At 47.0% G+C, this 16,115-nt stretch overlaps 1 protein-coding gene across 1 annotated transcript in view; it reads right to left on the bottom strand.

Annotated features, from left to right (window-relative positions):
* Nucleotides 1-14,509, bottom strand: part of LOC132996603 (protein unc-80 homolog) — a 39,342-nt gene extending 24,833 nt beyond the window's left edge. Inside the window, exons 1-20 of the mRNA XM_061066913.1 lie at nucleotides 14,418-14,509; nucleotides 13,360-13,408; nucleotides 12,817-13,003; nucleotides 11,941-12,281; nucleotides 11,355-11,478; nucleotides 11,186-11,250; nucleotides 10,797-10,939; nucleotides 7,659-7,932; nucleotides 7,438-7,572; nucleotides 7,120-7,336; nucleotides 6,440-6,580; nucleotides 5,655-5,923; nucleotides 5,230-5,580; nucleotides 5,009-5,140; nucleotides 4,538-4,685; nucleotides 3,540-3,590; nucleotides 2,933-3,081; nucleotides 2,012-2,175; nucleotides 906-1,004; nucleotides 436-644 (exon numbers count right to left, since the gene is read on the bottom strand). Coding sequence (XP_060922896.1) covers nucleotides 436-644; nucleotides 906-1,004; nucleotides 2,012-2,175; nucleotides 2,933-3,081; nucleotides 3,540-3,590; nucleotides 4,538-4,685; nucleotides 5,009-5,140; nucleotides 5,230-5,580; nucleotides 5,655-5,923; nucleotides 6,440-6,580; nucleotides 7,120-7,336; nucleotides 7,438-7,572; nucleotides 7,659-7,932; nucleotides 10,797-10,939; nucleotides 11,186-11,250; nucleotides 11,355-11,478; nucleotides 11,941-12,281; nucleotides 12,817-13,003; nucleotides 13,360-13,408; nucleotides 14,418-14,509 — 3,340 coding nt within the window. The remainder of the gene's footprint in view (nucleotides 1-435; nucleotides 645-905; nucleotides 1,005-2,011; nucleotides 2,176-2,932; nucleotides 3,082-3,539; nucleotides 3,591-4,537; nucleotides 4,686-5,008; nucleotides 5,141-5,229; nucleotides 5,581-5,654; nucleotides 5,924-6,439; nucleotides 6,581-7,119; nucleotides 7,337-7,437; nucleotides 7,573-7,658; nucleotides 7,933-10,796; nucleotides 10,940-11,185; nucleotides 11,251-11,354; nucleotides 11,479-11,940; nucleotides 12,282-12,816; nucleotides 13,004-13,359; nucleotides 13,409-14,417) is intronic.
* Nucleotides 14,510-16,115: the final 1,606 nt, after the last annotated feature.

The following is a 16,115-nucleotide window of genomic DNA, read 5'->3' as shown; positions in this document are numbered from 1 at the left end:
TCTCATCTTATTCTACAGAACAATGCCACGTGCACTCTCTCATGTGTGGAGACATTTCACCCCATCCAATGTAGAAGGAAAGGCTGTGTACATTTGCAAATACTGTGCAAAGACCTATGTTAAGAATGACACAACGATGCAGAAGCATATAGTCAAGTGCCCAAAGTTTCCTCAGGGCTCAAATCAGCCTATGACACAACAAAATGTTTATATTTATGTCTGTATATGACAAGGTAAATACAGTTAGTATAAATTACCCACAACATTTCCAGTTTATTCCCGTTAAATCCCGTATATTCCCATGGAAAGTTTCCAACTTTGAATATTCACGGAATTTTGCAACCTTAAATGGGACAGTCGGGACAGCCTAGGTCATGAGGTGAGGTCATGGACATACAGATGTTTTACAGATCTGATATGGAGAAGTGACCTCACCGATGGGCAGCTTCAGCTTCTTTCTCAGTGAAATGCGCCGGGACCGGGACCGCGAGCGCCGGTCGGTGGTGGTGCCGGAGTGGGCGGTGGTGCAGTCCGACGTGTCCTGCTCCGATTGGCTGCTGGTGTCGCTGGCGGCGCTCTGCGACTTGAACATCTTCCTCCAGAAGTCCTTCCGGCCCAGCAGGGCGCCCGGGAGCTGCTCCTCACTGGAGAAACAAGAGAAGAGACACAAAGGTCACGTTGGAATATTGAATATTTACACGAGGACACGGGATTAAATTCGGCTTTTTACACGTTTGTATCTCTTTGTATGAATAATTGTTAAACACAGTGAGGTCCAGTTGGTTGAGGCGGGACAGGAAGTGACAGTTTCCTGTTTGGAGCCGAGAGGCGGCGGCTGCACAGGACAGAGATGGCGTTCTATCAGAGATGGCGTTCTATGGAGATGCTGTGAGGTGGACACTCACTGTTCGGGGGTCTGGGGGGGTCTACTGGAGATGTAGCTGCGACACTCATCTGCAGCACTGGACACCTGACCCTTCTCCCCGGACACACCCGCCTCTGACCTGCGCACACACACACCCCGACAGACACACACACCAGCTGAGCTCTGCGGTGCAGTCACGCCCACCTGGGACCACCCCCCCCCCCCCCCGTGTCACTCAAGCTAGAGATGTTGTTATTATGATTACTGTCTTTTCTATTTTGATCTATGGACAGAAATATTCCTGATTCCAAGGAGAATATTTTTATTTGTATTTATTCATCAATGCTTCGCTCTATTTACATATTTTAAACACATTTCTCATTGCTAATTTTATGCAGTAAAACCCTTAACATATATCTGAAGAGAAATAAATCAATAAATGTATTAAATGATTAATTGATCACATGAAAACATCTAGATGAGTAATTCATATGATAAATAAATCATTGCCCCATAGATAAAAAATACCACAAATCCTATATTCAAGTCATTTCATCTGTGATTTAATTATTAGCCTCATATTCAAACAATTTATTCAAAATTTGATGATTTTTAAAACGATAGGTTATTGTATATTTTCAGATTTTTGAACAAGACAAGCTCCAATTTCCAAATGTCACTTTTCTAGCTGCAAATCAATATTTAATAAGAGGTAAATTAACAATTACCATGCACATATTTTGAGATGGAAACTCCAACTCAACTAATAAGTCGTCTGAGGAATGTGTGTTATTGTTTTCTCTACAGTTACAGACTCTGTTTCAATACAGTCAGACTAATATTTAAAATAGGGTCAGAGGAGGTTTGATTCCCTGTGGTGAAACAGAGGAAGTGCCCACTTTGCCAAAGCCACATTATGTTTCTACCACGACATCGGGTCAGTCACTCAAGCAGGAGAAACAGATGCAGACGGGACAGAAAGAAACAGAAATAACACAAATGAACAATAAAGCGATGATGAGAAGCGCAGCTCGGATACGTCACAGAAAGAGAAATGTTGATGAGCACAGGTCAGTTTTACTCGCTCGTGATTGGACAGAACCATGATGTCATTGAGACCCTGTCTGACCACCTATTGGTCGGTACCTCCTGGGTCCGGGTGGTTTCCCCTCCTCCTTCTCGTCAGGCTTCTTGGTGGTGGTGACCTTCTCGGCGCTGTCCAGCAGGGCGCTCAACGCCACGCGGCGGAACACGTTGCCGTGCGCCTCCTTGATGAACTGCACCAGCTGCCGGATGTCGCAGTACAGACCCTGGGAAGGAGGAGGAGCCAGAGGGAGGGACGCGTGAGTCACATGCACGACAAAGTGCGTTAGAAGACGACAAAGTTGGGACTTTGCAGTGTGTGGGTTTGTGCACGTGCATAAATAAGTGTGTGTTGTGCAGGAGCACGGCGCCGGCTCCAGCTGGTGAGTGGGTGGCGTCTGATTTTGTGCCATAATAAATTCTGCCTTCAGAAGTGTGTCATCCTCCGCCAACGCACACAAGTCATGCCAGAGTTTCTTCAGCTTTCCCTCACTGCTCTGACAGCAGAGACCTGCATCAAGCTATTAACAATTCATATACAACCAAATAAAAAGTTATGTCTTAATGTCTTTATTAATAGAAGGTTATACATAAAGCATTAAGTACTCAAAAGGCACTTCTGGCAGGAGTGAGTGTTATAATATGGGAAATATATTTAAGTGTGTATTTACAGACGTCAGTATTTATGATTGAAAATCAACAATTACTATATATTATATCACCTCAATATTAACAGCTATGTACCACTTCAGATTGTCCAAAACATTTTTCATTCTCATATTCATACAAACGACATTGGTCTTCAAATATATAACAGGCTATCTACACACTTGACGTCCGATTTGTCCTGAACCAGAAAGCAGTAACTAATGTTCTGTAAGTGATTGCTCGTCTTTAGGCTCCATCACAAGATGGAGCATTAATAATTCAACTCAGAAATATGAAATATGATTCTGGATCTAACCGATGATTTTTCCCACTCACCAGGTTCTCGGGGCTGTGCAGCTCGTGTGTGGTGGAGGCGCAGCGGGTGATGAGGGACTTGAACATGCAGCCCACCACCACCGCCTCCATGTTCTGGGCCACGGACTTGTTGACCCCCGTGGTGAAGTTGTTCCCGAAGCCCGCCTTGTCTGGAAGGGGGGGGGGGAGAACAGTATGACAGCTGACCAGTATGACCAGTATGACCAGTATGATCAGAATGACCAGTATGATCAGCTTGAGTGTTAAACAGTACAACAGGTAGGGGAGGGGGGAAGGGGGAGGAAGGGTTCGTAAAGCACATGGGGGTCAAGCCAACTGAAAAGGATTCTGGGTAAGGAACACATGCAAGTGACTAAGGCCTGCGATAACTAAACACAGTAGGGGGGGGCGGGGCTTATTCTCTTGGTCCAGTTAGATCAAACTTAGTGTAAAATATGAATTGTGGTAAAAACCAGATTTGATCACACAAGTGAGTTTTGTGGAGCTGCAGGCGAGTTGTGTCTCTTTGGGACAGAGTGGGGGGTGTGGTCCGATTAGACGAGTGTATATTAATAATCCAACAGCGAATATTAATGACTGTTATTGATTATGGATCATGTGTATCTACCGATGTTTCTTTTTTTCGCCCTCCTGGACCTCTCACCTGCACTGCCGTACTCTGCAAGAGAAAAGAGGCGGGGCACAGGTTGATGACATCAGGCCGGCACAGACGAGGGCCCCCCCCACCTCCGGGCGGAGGCGAACGTGAGACGCACACACACACACACACACACACAGACAACTCATAAAGAATAACACACACCGGAAAAACTAAACAAGGTGCCCTGGTCACTTTCAGAATCAAAACACTCATCGGTTCAGTAACTTGCCAATGACTCAGCACTTTGTGTGACTGGGCCGATCAGAGCAAAATATACTTTTCAGTGCAAAACTGAATTGGCACGTACAGTGTGTCTCAAAGCCGCCGATAGAGCGGAGATGTAATGAGCAAAGCTTTGGATTGGCAAGTGTACAGAATGGATGAGTGAGTCAGGAAAGCAGGATTCCGCTTGTGGAAGTGGAGGAAGGAAAAGAGGGAAGATGGAAGCAGGAGGAGGAGGAGGAGGAGGGAAAGGGGGCGGGGACAAGCAGAGACGAGTGGAAGGAGATAGGGAGGTCACACGGATATAACGGAGGTAGCGCTGGAATGCAAAGTCGAAGTGCAGGTTGAGACAGAAGTAGGACAATTCAGCTTTGTCAACCACACAAGGACATTTCACTTAAATCAATATCTTAAACTGCTCCAAGGTTAAACCTCTGAGTGTGAACGAGATTTCAATCGTTTCAATTCACACATCTGCTCAGAAGTGCTCGATAAATATGAAAATAAAAGGATTCACTGTCATTTACGAAGAAGAAGATGTAAAAAGATGCTATTCATACGATCTTCTACTACTACTGTTCTCACCTAACACCTGGAAACACTACAGTCAGAATTCTATCTAATACTAACTCTCTGATGATGGCTCTTTGTTCCTATTTGTGCAAATGTAAACACTGTATTTGCTTATTTTCTATGATCTGCATTCAGTCCCACTCACACACACACACACTCTTCATACTTACTGTCAGTGATGGGCTCCATGCAGAAGCCCAGCAGCGCATGCAGGAAGTCCACAATGTTATTCAGAGAGTCTTTGTTCACATACTCGCGTATAGTCTGACGGAACTGCAGCTTGTCCAGCTTGTACAGGCTGGTCAGGCAGTTCTGGGCCTGGAAGAGCAAAGGGTTGGAAACAGGATTCAGTCTCTGTGCATGAAAGGTTTAGATTCAGACATGAATTATGGGTTTTGGACGCCGGTCTGTTGTGACTCAGAAACATCAATAAGTCCGGAAAGTGGCTTCACTTGCAGGATGTGCTATTTTCATCACTTTTCATTGATTCTCATGATCGATATCCGCCGTCCAGACAGATTCTGACTTAATCTTTACAACTTAATCTAATAATACAGATATTGACACAGAAGAGCAGCTGTTCTGAGGCGTCTCTTGGTGTATGGAGCTTCAGAGGAAGGTGGGAGGAGTAAAGATCTGACCTGCATCCGGAGGCGGTCCCCTGACAGGCCGCGGTGGCCCTCGCCGCAGCCGTAGGCGCAGCCGAGGGACTTGACGATCTTTATCAGCATGGTCAGCGCCAGGCGGTGGGCGCTGAGGCCGGAGCCTTCTTCCTGTTGGACAGGAAGTGACGAACACGAGCGTGAAGACACAGAACCTCAAAGATCCTCAGCAGGTTTCTGAACAAACAGCTCAAACTCACCTTCTTATCATTGTCCTTGTTGTTCTTCACATCGTCGTTGCTCCCCTGCCCACTTCCTCCACTGCTCCCCCCTCCTCCTCCTCCTCCGCCTCCTCCTCCACCGCCTCCGTCTCCCCCCCCACCTGCTCCGGGTAGCGACCCGCCCCCCTGAGCGCCTCCTCCGAGACCCTGACCCGCCGTGTCCTTGCCTCGCGCCTCCTGGTTCTCCTTGTTGTCGGGCTTGGACAGCTTCTTGCCCATGCCCGGCACCACGCCGAGCTGCAGCAGGCAGTCGATGATGTTGAGCGCCACGTCGCAGATCCTGGAGCTGATGTCGTGGCTGAGGACGGCGTAGAGGGCGCGGAGCACAGCCTGGAAGACAAGGAGAAGGGGACAATGAGCCACCACACCCTGGCAGCACCTGCAGCAGGAGGACCACGACTTACAGTGAGGTCCAGCATCCCGTTCTTCAGCACGAAGTTGTTGGTTCCCTCGATGTTCTCCCCTTCCTCCGGACAGGAGTAGTTGATGCAGGAGTCGGTGAAGCTGCGCGGCAGGTTGGCGCACGCCAGCGGCTCCGTGGGCATCTCCGGGACGGCGGCCGGGTTGCAGAGCTTCTTCATGTGCTCCGTGAAGAAGTCGGCGTAGCCCACGTTGAAGGACGCCACGGTGGTGTTGAACGCCGCCATGGTGATGGTGGAGATCTGAGAGCGAACTGGGACAGAAGAGGGAAACGTATTGTGACGACAGGAAGTGGATAATAGTTGTATAACATCTATTGTGTCTTTTTTTAAACTGTCTTTGTTGGATCAAATTGTTTAATCGCACTCAGATTCTCTTTTAAGAAACTATAGATATGATCCTTAAAACGATGCTGATGTTCCTCAGAGGATTTGCTTGAATTTGATGGAGTGAGGAGCAGAGTCTAAATCCAGCTCTGTTTATTTGTATGTAAATTAGCATATCCACAACAATATCATTGTTACATAAGCTTGTCCTACTTCTGCTCTGCTCACTGGAGACATGAGCAGAGCTGATGGATATTAATATATTCAAGTTTTCTTCTCACTGCCTCTCTAGTAGCTGCACCAAACATTGTGTATTATCGCAGATTTTCTATTGATTTGATTGGTGTTGGATTGTTTCTGCAAATATCTAAGAAACTCATTTAGGAGCTAAACCTCCAGACGGTTTTCTGTGACATCTTCTTGAACACGTTTTGTGTCCTCACCCTCTTTGACGGTGTTGTCGCTGTGGCTGTTGGAGTGGTCCGGCATGTCTCTGAGGAGCGAGTGGTGGGAGTGGGAGTGTTTGGCGCTCAGGCTGTCGGCGTCGGCAGCTGTGTCCGTGCTGCCCCTCCGTGTGAATTTGCCTGGAAAGAGATGCAACAGATAAATATTTCAAGGTAAATTAAACACACACACGGCCCCGGAACAACAGCGACAAAATCATTTTCATGCTCATGTTCCCTGCAAAAGAAACTTCAATCCAATGTGATTTCCAAGCCCAAACTCCCGCTGCAGGTTTGAGAAGAGATATCTGATTTTCAGATTAAACCGTTGATGCATTTTTCCTGCATCTATTGGAATATTTAAGAAATTATCTTTTGCTGATTTGAAGCTTTCAAAGGACGGTGAAACGGTGAAACGTGGAATGAGAGATTAGAAACCACAACTAACTCTGGATGATACTAACAATAAATGTCTCTGTGCCTTCGGCGAATTTTAATCACACTTCTCTGTGAGAGCTAATAAAAAATACCAGCGTTAATGAACTGACCTAATTCACTAGCTGACAGCGAGATCCAGACAGAATCCTCTGACTCACCCAAAGGGAGCTCGGGGGAGAGCGACGGCTGAGAACTGGTGACATGCAATCTATTCTCTTTAGGAAACGGCGCTCCTGCTTTACCCATGATCGTGGCCTGCCAGCCGCCGCGGTCCAGAGCTCGCCGGTCATCGCCCAGGCCGGAGAAGCTCCCGAAGGAGAAGGTGCTGCGGGTGGGCGAGACGTCCAGGTGGTCCTCGTGGAGCAGGAAGGGGACGCCCATTCGGCGCTGGCGCTTCTTTCCCGTGTAGTGGAAGGGGATGGAGCCCTTCCTCTCCCGGTCCTCACGCCGGTTCTTAAACTGAGAAGGAAGAAGGATGGAAACAGTGCTTCAGCCACATTCATCTCAGTCCAGCAGAAGATTAAAGTGAGCATGTTATCATGGACATGTCTGTCTCTGACCTTCTTGAAGATGTTCATGCCCAGGTCGGAGGACAGGTCGGGGACGGCCTGTCGACGGAGGTTCGTCAGAGACACCTTCGCAAACGTCTCCGAGCTCAGAGACTTTCCCTCTTCGTTGCATTTCAGACTCATATCCTGCAGAACGCAGCAGAGGAAGGTCAAAGGTCGGAATGACAGCCAGACGCAGAACTGCTTTTATCGCACGTGACCTCCTCTATTACCTGTGTCTTGTGCGTGTTGACCAGTGAGGGCGTGGCAGCGACCATGGAGCTGCTGCGTGGGCGCGGCAGCGGCGTGACCAGGGGCTCCGGGGTGCGCTCGGGTCTCTCCTCCAGGATCTGCCTCAGCCGCTGGAGGTAGAACATCAAGGCCCAGTGCACGCCCTCCTCGGTCCAGTGCGGCTGCAGCAGGCAGCGCAGTACCGCCACGTCGAAGTAGGTGGCGTAGCGAGCCCGCTGGGCCACGGAGGTCGGGAGACCTGCAGGCGCTGAGGTCCTGGGATGAGAGGGAAGACACAGGGATGATTCCACTGGAGACAGAAACCACTTGTTTCTAAGACGACTTCTCTACGGTGACAAACGTCCAAGAACATTTGAAGTAACATGTAAATATATGCTGTAAATATTGTGATATTCCATGTTTAAGTATTTTCTGAGCAAACCGATGAAATGAACGTGAAAAGAGAGAGAAAGAACTGAAGTGAAGGTTGAAGAATGGCAGAAACTGAGCAGAGGAAACAGTGGAAGACTCAAATCGATTTAAACCAGAAGAATAAATGTAATTACGAGCGACTGAGAGGAAGTGACCGTGACAGCTGCCTGATCGGGAGGAAAAATGCCCAGAATGCTTTGCATGTGTTCGGAGTCTTTACAACACCGTCACACGTCGTACTACAAACACCAATTACACCGAATCATCGCCTCTCCTGTTTTATGAGCCCATCAACCACTGCTGCCACACGGCTTCATTAATAATGCATCACAGAGAAGGAGGATGTAAACAAGGGCACAGCCGCCCTGCAGCTTCATCGGGAGAGCGGCAGGGAGAGCAGCCTACGTGAGTCCACTATAAATAAGCTGGAATGAAGGTCAGCGTTTGGGAGAGCGAGAGAACGTATGGGCCGCCGCTCGCTGAGGAAGAGGAGGAGGAGGAGGAGGAGGAGGAGGAACATGGTGATACCAGGAGAGGCGGCGTGATGGAGAGGTGGAGGAAAGCATTTAATCATGGACATTGTAATAAATGGAACAGGTAGAGGAGGTCGATATCTACATGAATCACTTTGAGAGCGGACAGCGGAGAGAGGCTGTATCATGTTTCACTGTCTAGCCTGTAAACACACACACACACACACACACAGAGACACACACCGGACACACACAGCCTACTGCTGTTGTGTCAGGTTGCCACGGAGACCGAGTGACGACAGCCACCCAGGGCCCCGCCCCCCGAGAGGCGCCGGTTGGATCCATGCGGTAGCAGAGATGCAGCAGCAGCCAGCCAGCCAGCCAGCCGGTTGGCCATCGCCATGGCAACTGCCTCAGCATCAGCAGTGCTGTGAGTGGCGCCCGATGCTGCGCCACGGGATGAGTAAGCTGCATTAATCACAGGAGCTAATGGTGGAGATATCAGGGCGGTGCGGCGCCGAGGGGCGTGTACCGCCGAGCGAGGAGCCGACACTAACATAAACACCGGCGAGGGCTCGGAGCAATAAACGCAATAAAGAGCAATGAAAAGATTTTTAAATCAGGGACATTTTGATCTGATCTTCTGGATCCAACAACTCAAAAGCGTGAAATAAATCCCTTTACTCTCAAATCCCCCTTAAATGTCAGATTTCTCCTTCTCTGCAGATATGAAACACACATTTCTCTCCCTGCTCATCTTCGATGCAGCGTCTTCCACACAACAGCTTAACAATCCCACGGGCGACACAAGAAGAAAGCTATTAATCTGTCTTGGTTGTGTGGTTGTGTGCGTGTGCAGCGAAACAATAGAGATAATTCTCCTCCTTCCTGCATTAGCATGTGACTTCTCCACAAACCCTCTGATGTTTGAGGATATTATTACCAGCACAGGGGAGGGGGAGGGTCCAGGCTTATTTTGATTAGCAGTCACTTTCCGCCTGATTGTGAGACGAGTCGGACGTGACTTGTTTGTTTTCAGATGAGCAGCACACACATACACACACTCTCGTCCTCTCAGCCTCGACAGACCCGGTGTTATGAACTTAAAGTCAGTAAACACACATGTAGGATGAGCTGAATGCAAATGTAATGAGGTGTTAATGTTGGGATTCTCAGCAGAGCAGGTTCAGTATGTTTCTGGTAACACATAGAATCATATTCATGGTGTATTGTGGATTTAAAAACCTGTTTTCAGGTTAAAAACACACAGGGAATCTAAACTATGATATCAGCAGGATTATGCAATGCGTGATTCGGTGCAGCTTGATTGAATTCAGGCGGTACAGGTCTGTGTTCTAGTCTTTCTATGATTAAGTGAAACTTGAAATGAGTCAGGTGTCATCAGCTGCCAACCACGCTGGTCAAACCTGCCTCATTCGTGCCAAAGCAAACACAGATTGAGTCTCGGGTCGGAGCGATGCCAGACTTTGCCGTCGGGCAGAGTGAAAAACCAAGCCAGGCCGTGTCATGCCAGACCCGGGCCAGTGCCAGCATCAGACATGTAGCACATTACTTCAGCGTAATTACCCTGCTGAGACGGGTGTGTTGATGCTGAAGATATGAGGCTGTGTGTCCGTGTCGTGTTTGACTTGAGGAGACAGCGCAGCTTAGGGCAACACATTGCACGGGGGGGAAGGAGGAGGAGGAGCTGGTCACGGGCGCCACGCCGCTCGCCAGCGAGAGGAGCCGGCGGTGCATTCGGCAGACGCTGCCGGGGGGGTAAGTGTTTAGCCATCAACCAGATGATGTCACCAGGCCTGTGTCAGAGCGGGTCACTGGGAAATCACTTCTGCTTGGTTTCATCTCACCACTGGATTCCAGAGAGGAAATCACTCCTTTGTGAAACATGTATAGATCATATGAAGCTCATGATTTATTTATTTATACTAGAGTTTAAATAGATAACTTCCATTTATCAAATTTCCTTAAATATGAAAATGTGTATTAAATCAAATATAATGTATTGTGAGATTTTCTATTTCATTCTTGCTACTAAAGTGTATTTTTACAAGTAGAGAAACATCTCCAGGTTGATGTTTCCCATCTGGTGGAGCCGTGCTGCATTATGACACCAACACAACCTCCATGACCCGTCCATGTTACACAACAACACACACACACACACACACACACACACCTCTCCCTCTTGAGGGTTAATTCAATAACAGTGCTCACTTTTTCTTGGAAGGGCCTTTGACCGGCGGGGGTTGCTGGGAAGGGCCACCTTTCTCCACCGAGTTACCACGACGACAGCTCTGCTCGCCAGCCGAGGGGGAGGAGGAATCTGATTGGGTGGTTTCACAAACCACCTGGAAGCCCTGTGTGCAGGAGAGATGGACAGATACCGTGGATAAACAGCAGATAAACAAGCGGAAAGACGCAGAGAGCGACGGCCTCTGATCGTTAAAGACTCTGCGGCTGGGGTCACGACCCCGGCTAACCACACTAATGCTCCCGGTCGACCGGTGCTAATGAAAATTAACAGTCGGCCCCCGGAGGGAACGCTGCTGTAGGGGGAGGGGAAGCAGAATCTGACACGGATCTGCACTCGCTCACTCACTCACCATGGGACCAGGGTTTCCAGATCCACAGGGGCTGCACTGGTTGTTCACCGGGGAGTTCCTCTTAGCTGCGGAAACAGATTACACGTCTTCATTGTGAGGAAATAAAGATGGATTGACTTCCAAAAGGGATGTTAAGGGCTTAAAGGGGGTTTCTTGTTTTCTTCTTCACCTGTCACGATGTTTCTCACAGGTTTGATGAGCGCTGTGAAGGCAGAGATGTCCGGCTGGCGGTGCTCCCACATCGGCTGCCAGATCACCAGGCCACTGGCCAATCGGAAGGTCAGGTCCGACTCCTGTACAAGAAGTCACATATTCATAATCTCATTTCTAGAAGTTGAATATGTCCTGGACTTACATGACACGTAGAGAGCTTGATTCTTCACTTCTGTTAAAGGATCACTTGGCTTCTCTAAAGGTTATCGATAAAACATAAACAAAATATGCTGAATATCTACTTCCAGCTTCTTAAATGTGAAGATTTAATTAAGAAGAAGCCTTTTCTTCAACCATCTCCCAGTTGAACCAAAACACGTGATTTGAAATGTTTGTCATCACAAACATTGTTGGGATGGGAATCCCCAGAGAACTGCAACATGACTCCTGTTTCTGTTTGTACACACAGATCAATACTAGAGGTGCGACCCTGAGTGTGTGTAGAGCGGCTCGATAAGAGCCTCTCGATTAAACGCCACTCGAGATATTAATATGTTTTTAAATAAAGCTTCTACAACAAATGTCCCTGAGAAACACCGGACCTTTATCCGGTGGATGAGCGGAGCGAACAGGAAGACGAACAGCTCCACGGTGGCCATGCTCTTGTGGAACAGCTTGTTCCGGGTGTGCTCGTCCTCCTCCAGCAGGGAGCCGCTGTGCTGGGGCCCGGACCCCCCCAGGGCCGAGCCGGAGCAGGAGCCGGGGGCGCCGGGCGACGAGCCCTGGTTCCCCACCGGCTGCAGGAAGGCGCTGCTGCTGCTGCCCCCGGACCAGCTGTGGCCCAGGCTGGGCTCGTGGTTGCACTCCTGCGCCGCCTCCAGCAGCATCCAGTGCAGCGTGTGGAGCAGCTTGGTCTCGGCCACACCCAGCTTGTCCTGGTGGCCTGTGAGGGGTCAGAGGTCAAGGCTTAATGATTCAGGGGTTGCTAAGTGAGGTGGTGAAAGGGAAACATGATGAAGATCTGGGGTTCTGTGCATGTTCCTGGACGTACATGACACATAGAGACTGATTCTTCACTTCTGCTAAAGGATCACTTGGCTTCTCTAAAGGTTATCGATAAAAAATGTGCTGAATATCTACTTCCAGCTTCTTAAATGTGAAGATTTAATTAATTAGATAATTAAATGACATAAATAATCAGTAGTCAAAGCCATATATTATAAACTCTACAGCAAGAAACATTTTCTATCATCAGTGCTGATGTCTAATTTACATATATCTGTATGTGTGTTTGTATATATTCCAAAATGAGAATTTAGACTTTGACATGATACAGAGAAATTTAAACCGACACATGTCATCCTGTGGTGAATTGGAAGGTCGAGCTGTTGTGTGTCTGTGCCGTGACTCAAACATCGGTTTTGTGTTGTGTCGGATGAGGATAACCTGGATGAGGCTGTCAAGTCGATGCCTAGAGCCGGGGTAACGTGTGTCCTGCGTGTCCTCACCCAGCTTGTTCCTGTTGGACAGCAGGATGGAGGTGCAGTGGAGGACGTGAGGCAGCGCCGCCTGGACCAGCTCCCAGCGCGAGATGCTCTGGATGGCTTCTGACAGCGCCGGGGACAGCCCGTGGAGCTTGTTCTCCACCAGCACCCGCTCAAAGGACTGGGGAGGCAGCCAGGGAGGAGAAGAAAAGAGACATCAGCCAGAGACTAGAGACGTTTCCTTTTTCTAAATGTCCCACATGGCCTCCAGCCGGGCGACGCCTGTGCTAGAGACACTGGCAGCTCTGTTTAGACCCACAGGGATCTGGAAAAGTGTCATTACGGATATGAGTCTCCACAGGTCCGGCTCCTGGGTAATAGGAGGAAGTGAGGGGGGGTGGGGTGGGGGAACTCATTTGCTAAATGCACAATCAAGAACCCACTTTATCTGCAGGTGCATTAAGGTGAAGAGGGATTACTGGGAGAGAGGGAGCGATTATTCCCCATCAGCACACAAACGGCTCTGAGAGGACTCACCACACAGGAGGCTTCATACTGTTTCCCCAACTTCGGACGCAGAAATGCACTGAAACATAAAAACACACTGTTAAATACCAGATCCTGCTTTTAATAATGTTCTCAAGTGGAAATAAAGAAGTGATGACAGCAAAATGTGGCGTTAGGTTCCTAAATAACAGCAAATGCTCATTTCATAACGTAACAATGGGTCTAATTAAAGAGGAATATATGAGTTAAAGCCAATTTGAACTATTTATCTATAATCTATATATATACAGTAATGCATCTACAATCATATGTTTTTATCTTTGAAGGCAAATTAACTGCAATAAATGATGTAGTGCAGTGAAAAAGTGTATAATGTACTGTGAAGGGTGCAGGAAATGCTAAGTGTCAGTACTTTAAGTATTTAGTATCTGTAACGTCATACATTTTGGGCTTAAGTAAAAATAAATGAGGATTATATCTTAACTCCACCAAACCAGCACCCTGGAATATTTGCATATTTGCACCAGCACCATAACAAGCATATTTGAAATTTGCACTACTACACAAATTGAACATATATTTAGTTGTATATATTTTATTTTCTATTTTAATTTTTGATATTCTATTTCATTGTTATTCTATTTTATTCTTTTTTATTCTATTTTATACTATTTCTATTTTTATTTTATTCTTTTGGGTTGAAATTACTGAGCATTGCTTAAAGAGAGTGTGTGACCCAAGCATTTCATTGACAGTGACTACTTCATGTTATCTCTGATCATTTGACAATAAAAAATCTTAAATCTTGAATCTTGAGTTTTAGAGCCAAATATGTGTCAGGTAATAAAAACAAAAGGAAACATCCTCATGTGACGTTTCCAATCTTGTCATTTCACTGCAGCTCCTCCACTCTCCATGCAAATGTGATTTACAGGTGTGACATCATGCAATCTGCATCTTTCCACAGTGAACACCAAACCTCCATCCATTTAAAACATCAGTGCACTCAGTAGAACAGTGGTTCGAATCCTAATGAGACACTATATGCATTTTGGACGCCGTGCAAACACCTGTTATCCCGCACTAACCTGGTCTGCCTCCACAGGAAGGTCTGGATGGGGAACGGGATTCCCTTCCCGCACTCCGGCTCGTTCTCGTCCAGGCTCTTCCTCTTCACCATCGTGCCCGGAGGAGCCTGCTTCCTTCCCGCAGGTGACCAGCGACTCTTCCCCTTCACGACATGACCGGGATCCGGCTGCGTAAAATGGCTGCAAGTGTCGGTCGGTCGGCGGCGGAGGAAGAGGAGGAGGAGGAGGGAGGGAGGGATGGAGAGGAGGAAGAGGAGGAAGAGGAGGAGAGGAGGAGGATGGGGGTCTGCTCTGATTCTGGATCCAGCGCCTCCCTCCCCGGACTCTGACAGCTGATCAGCTCCTCATTTATCCGGCGGAGCTTAAAGACGCAGTGTGCAGCTGCGCCAGATGTTTCCAACACACACACACACACACACACACACACACACACACACACACACACAGACACACAAACAGAGGGATGCTGGTGTTACACGAGCGATACACACCTTTAAATATCAACAGGTTGTTCAGTCGTGATTTAAAAACACTATGACAATAAAAAAACACTGTTAAATACCAGATCCTGCTTTTAATAATGTTATAAAGTGGAAATAAAGAAGTGATGACAGCAAATTGCTCATTTCATAATGTAATAATGGGTCTAATTACAGTGGAATATATGAGTTAAAGCCCATTTGTACTATTTATCTTTATAAACAGTGATGCATCATCAGCAAGAATCATGTGCTTTTATCTTTAAATGCAAATTAACTGCAACAAATGAATGTAGTGTAGTGGAAATGTGTGTAATGTACTGTGAAGGGTGCAGAACATGCTAAGTGTCAGTACTTGTACATAAATACAGCACTTAAAAATGGGATTTAAGTGTTTAGCATCTTTAACGTCATACGTTTTGGGCTTATTAAAAATTAATGAGGATTATATGTTCATGGGTCAGGTAGTAAACACACATAAAAGCATGAATCACTGAGTTTCATGTGTAATTACATCACTGTTGTTACATGTGGAGACATAACATAGCATATTATACAGAAACTACAAGATAAGGGAACTTTATAATGAAAATTCAACATTAACACCTGAGATTCAGTATTTTCAACATATAAACAAGTTAAACTCTTGTGTTTATACCTGAAAGCTCCAGTTTGTTGGATACCTGCAGAAAATCAATAATAAAACAACACAAACGTCTTCATTGGGATAAAACCATCAGAAAATAAGAGTCACAAGGTTTAAAAAACTTATAATTATCCTTTTTAAATCAAAATCGGGAAAAGACGCTATTTTTCCTTTCCAAAGTCCGCCATGTTGGATTGTTGTTGACAGCCGACGTGTTTCTACGGAGGCTGAGAGCGGACATGCGAAGCGAGAGGTTCGGGTGGAGACACCTCACCTGTGGGCCGCACCTTCACCACTAGAGGGCGCCCAATTACAGCGTTTAGCTAACATGCTAAGCTAACTTAAAACCTTACTAGACTGCACCAAGTAAGGTTGTTATTGATATTGTTAATATTGATATCGGTGAGAGAAGGAGAAAAACACTAGTGCACGTGTGTGTGTTCAAGCTTAATATGAACATCACATTATGCTGTTGCATGTTTAATTATGAATAATATTAATATTAGTAACCTCTGGATCTTGAATAAACCAACAGTATTTTCTCTACACAAAGAAATAACCAGAGCGAGTCGC

The sequence above is a fragment of the Limanda limanda genome, chromosome 23, assembly GCF_963576545.1.
Source record: "Limanda limanda chromosome 23, fLimLim1.1, whole genome shotgun sequence".
NCBI classification, from domain to species: Eukaryota; Metazoa; Chordata; class Actinopteri; order Pleuronectiformes; family Pleuronectidae; genus Limanda; species Limanda limanda.
The sequence above is the reverse complement of the archived record's forward strand: the minus strand, read 5'-3'. Positions and strand labels throughout refer to the sequence as shown.